At 48.7% G+C, this 3,547-nt stretch overlaps 1 protein-coding gene across 1 annotated transcript; it reads right to left on the minus strand.

Annotated features, from left to right (window-relative positions):
• Positions 1 to 1,905: 1,905 nt before the first annotated feature.
• Positions 1,906 to 3,486, minus strand: UQCC5 (ubiquinol-cytochrome c reductase complex assembly factor 5). Its single transcript, XM_068694865.1, has 3 exons — positions 3,392 to 3,486; positions 3,123 to 3,275; positions 1,906 to 2,264 (listed from the first exon to the last, which is right to left on the minus strand). The coding sequence occupies exons 2-3, from the start codon at positions 3,271 to 3,273 to the stop codon at positions 2,197 to 2,199; spliced, it is 219 nt and encodes a 72-aa protein (XP_068550966.1). The 5' UTR covers positions 3,274 to 3,275; positions 3,392 to 3,486; the 3' UTR covers positions 1,906 to 2,196.
• Between the last annotated feature and the right edge of the window lie 61 nt (positions 3,487 to 3,547).

Raw genomic sequence — 3,547 nt, forward strand, 5'->3', positions numbered from 1 at the left:
AACTTGGCTGGACTTGCATAATCTGGAGAGCCTGCAGCACAAACGCTTTGCTTGTTCTCAGAATCTTTCTGTGGCGGCTGCGAAGGGAACACCCGAGGCTGCCGTTTGTAGATGTTGACCTGACACCAAGTGAACTCCCTGCGGACTGAAGAGACGTGCTCAACTCCAGAACTGGCAGGGGCTCAGCAGTGCTTAAACTGAAAGCAGTGTTCCTGGCTGCTCCTGCAGCATCTAACAGAAACAGCGCTGTTTCCAGTGCTGGTCTGAGCTATGAAGGGTTGAAGAGTGAGTGTAGATTGAAACTGAGCCTAAATCCCCATGTGTGCCTGCTACAGGAACGGGCTGGGACCAGGGTGCTCCAGCTACTCCGTTTCCAGTGTTAGAGATGGGCAAAACTGGAGAGGGCAGAAGGATTGGTGCTAGCAAGCATTGTGGAATTGGGAATGCAGTTCCGGAGCTCTAAATGTCAAGCTTCATCTCCTGTCATCGCAGATCTGTTGCCTCGTGGCTGAAATGGTGTGATGCCAACTCAGAGAAGGATTTTGCTCCTGCAGTGGTCGCAAAAATAAGTGACACCAAACTCCCTGACACCAAGTTCCTTGTAAGTGACTGGCAGTCCTGCCTTGCTTTTTAAGCTTAACTGGAGACACCTTAAGCTAAGTTCCAAATGTGTCTGGTGCTCTCAGCTGCAAATGGGAAACAGTGCCACGAAATATGAAAGAGCTCTGACATGAAAAACAGGCCTTGATTCGCTGAGGTCAGTGAAACACTTCTGCTATTATAGGAGTGCTATGGGAAGCCACAGGGAGAAGCGTTCACACCAGGCTGAGGGCTGAGAAGAAACTAGGGCACAAAGCTTCTTAAAACAACAAGGATATGGAAACCCAAGAAGCAGCAGGAGAGAGCTCCAAAAGGCTCTAAGAGCACAGGCAGATGGAGCTAAAGCGCAACAATTTTCAAAATGTGGTTTTCTGTGAGTTTTTTTGTTTTTTCTGTGTGTTTTTTTCTGTGAGTTTTCCAGTTCTCTGCCAGTTCTTTTTTGCCTGAAAATTCAGGCAGATCAAGATCAAGTCCCTGGAAGGCACAGCACGAAGCTGGGGGGTACCTTCTACTTGCAAGTTGAGTAATTTACTGTGAGATCGTGTAAACAGCTCTTGTCTCTTATGTCAATTGAAAACTTGCTCCCTGGAAAAAGGCTACCAGGAGTTAGCATGAGAATGTGTTTAAATGTATGAGCTCCCTTAGGGGTTTTGTTTTTAGGCTGCTGCTTTGATGTTAAGAATTGGCCTCCTGGGGACCTGTCAGCATATACACAAATCATCAGAAATAAAAGCAATTGCATTAATAAATGCAATTATCATACCAGAGTCCCACTAATGCCTAGTCACTGACATGCTCCACACTCACGAGGTCTAGTGTTGCTGTCATAGGGAATAAAAGAAAACTGAAAAAGCAGCCCCAGAATGGTGTTAGCTCTCCTCTCCTTCTTTGGGAGGCAGGCCTCCTGCAACAAGAAGTCAGGTGCTACAGTTGCTGTTGCACATTGCTCCAAATCTGTGCCTGCTAACAGGTAAAGCAGCAGATTTTTCTTCCCTCAGTCCTTGCCTCTCTCCACTGTTAGTCACCACCCCAGGTACTGCACACATACCCAGCAGAGCCGAAATGCACACGTGACTTTCCAAAGAGTGGGGGCAGAGTAAGTAAGCACCGAGCTCTACGTCTGTCTTATTTTATCTACTTAAAATTTCACTACATGGGAAAGAAAAATCAGACATGAGAGAGGCTTCCATCAGTACAAAGCAAACTAATTAAAAATGAATGTATGCAATATGTAACTCAGTTCTCTCCCGGTGGTGCTGTCACAACAACGGCATTTCATCACGCAAAGAAAAGCTGTAGCCAGACTGTTTATTCAGTTTAGTTTATTTAAAAGTGTTGAGAAAAAAAAAAAAACATTAAATAGGTGGCAAAGGTCTAAACACAATGAACTTCTCTCTGCTGTATTCAGTTTAGACACAAGGCATTCATGGTAAGAAGCAGATGTAGAATAATCTGCCAAAACCATCTGAGAGCACACCTCAGAAACTTGCTCAGTTCATGTTGCAGAGACAAAATTTTGCCCCTACCAGCACCATGGCAGCAATAATTCTTTGATACGACTGAAGCTGTCAGGATGTTCTCCTTGAACCCTTCCAGCTAAAATTCACTTTTCTCCATCCTTGCCTTGTACTGTCTTTCAGATCGTTTCCTCCGGTAAACATCATCTGTGACAAAACAAAAAAAAGATTTTATTAGCATTATCCAAGAGCAAGATGGTATTAAATGTATGAATCCTGTCACCTCAAACTTTTCAATCCAATCTCCTCTTACAGACATTGACGGCAACTGGAGACAACATGAATCCTTATTACCACTTAAAAATAGCTCATTTCCCTCCCATCCAGGCTAAAGTTCTTCCCCTCAGTCTTGATTAAATGTTTTTATAGGAAAATTAAGTTTCCAGAGCAATACAGTCATTTTTCTACTTTCTCATGAGGATAATTAAAACCACAAATGCCCAAACTAGCTGAAGCTAAAAGGAAATTAAACTACAGGGACAAATTCCAATGCCTGAGGTCTCAGCATTGCCTCAGTATTGTAGCTTTTTCTAAAAACAGAAGTATCTACTTGTGTTGATGATCTTCCTAGCTGTTCTGCCTGCCTTCCCCACACTGATCACCCCTAAATACCCATTGCCAAATAAAAACTCACTGACGTAAAAAGGTTACCAGTCTTGTGTGGTGTTAAGTTGCATGGGTTACGGAGCAGCATTATTACTGCATTATGGAATTGTTTAGGCACAGCATTTTTTTCAGAGAAAAAAGCCCGGGGCTTGGGCTGACGTGTAACAACCACCACACAAGCGATGTGCTCTGGTTTCCTACCTGCCTTTACTGTGACACAGGTGTGCCTCAGAAGGGTCAGGAGGGAAAACCTGAGCACACCCGAGCCTTCGGGAGCAGTTTGGGCTGCAGTGAGCTCGTCTCCCCCTTTTCAACTCCTACAGCCCCTGAGGCGCCTGCCCCCACCTCACAGCCCTGGGGGGCTGAGGCGCCCCCGCGGGCGGAGCACACAGCACTCACAGAACGTCTCCTTGCCGATGCGGACATTGATCATGAACCACTCCATGGCTCCCCCGAGGACGAAGAAGAAGGGCAGGAAGCGGTAGGCGCCGAAGCGCTGCCTGCCGGGCACCCGCCGCAAGAGGCGCCTCAGGCGGCCGCTCACCAACATGGCTGCGGGGACATGACAGGAATGGGCGGGAAGGGAGGGGGGCGGCCATGGAGCCCCCGGCCCCGGCCCGCAGCCAATCAGCGCTGCCGGCGCCTCGCGCCCCCTCCCACCCGCTCACCTCCAAGCGCGGGCCCTGCGAGCCGCCGGGCCGTACCACGTGACGCGCGGGGCGGGGCGCTCCTGGGCTCCTCCGCGCCTGAGGCGGGGCGGGGCGGGGAGGTCGAGGCCACGCCCCCTCGCGCGGCGAGGCGGTGATTGGCTGCCGGGGCCGGGA

Source organism: Anas acuta, chromosome 11 (genome assembly GCF_963932015.1).
Source record: "Anas acuta chromosome 11, bAnaAcu1.1, whole genome shotgun sequence".
Lineage (NCBI taxonomy): Eukaryota > Metazoa > Chordata > Aves > Anseriformes > Anatidae > Anas > Anas acuta.

Bases quoted from the DNA above. Each gene is read 5' to 3' on its own strand.
- UQCC5 (XM_068694865.1), bottom strand. From the start codon at position 3,273: ATGTTGGTGAGCGGCCGCCTGAGGCGCCTCTTGCGGCGGGTGCCCGGC. The intron at 2,265-3,122 runs GTGAGTGCTGTG...GTTTTGTCACAG, and splicing joins CATCGGCAAGGAGACGTTCT to ATGATGTTTACCGGAGGAAA.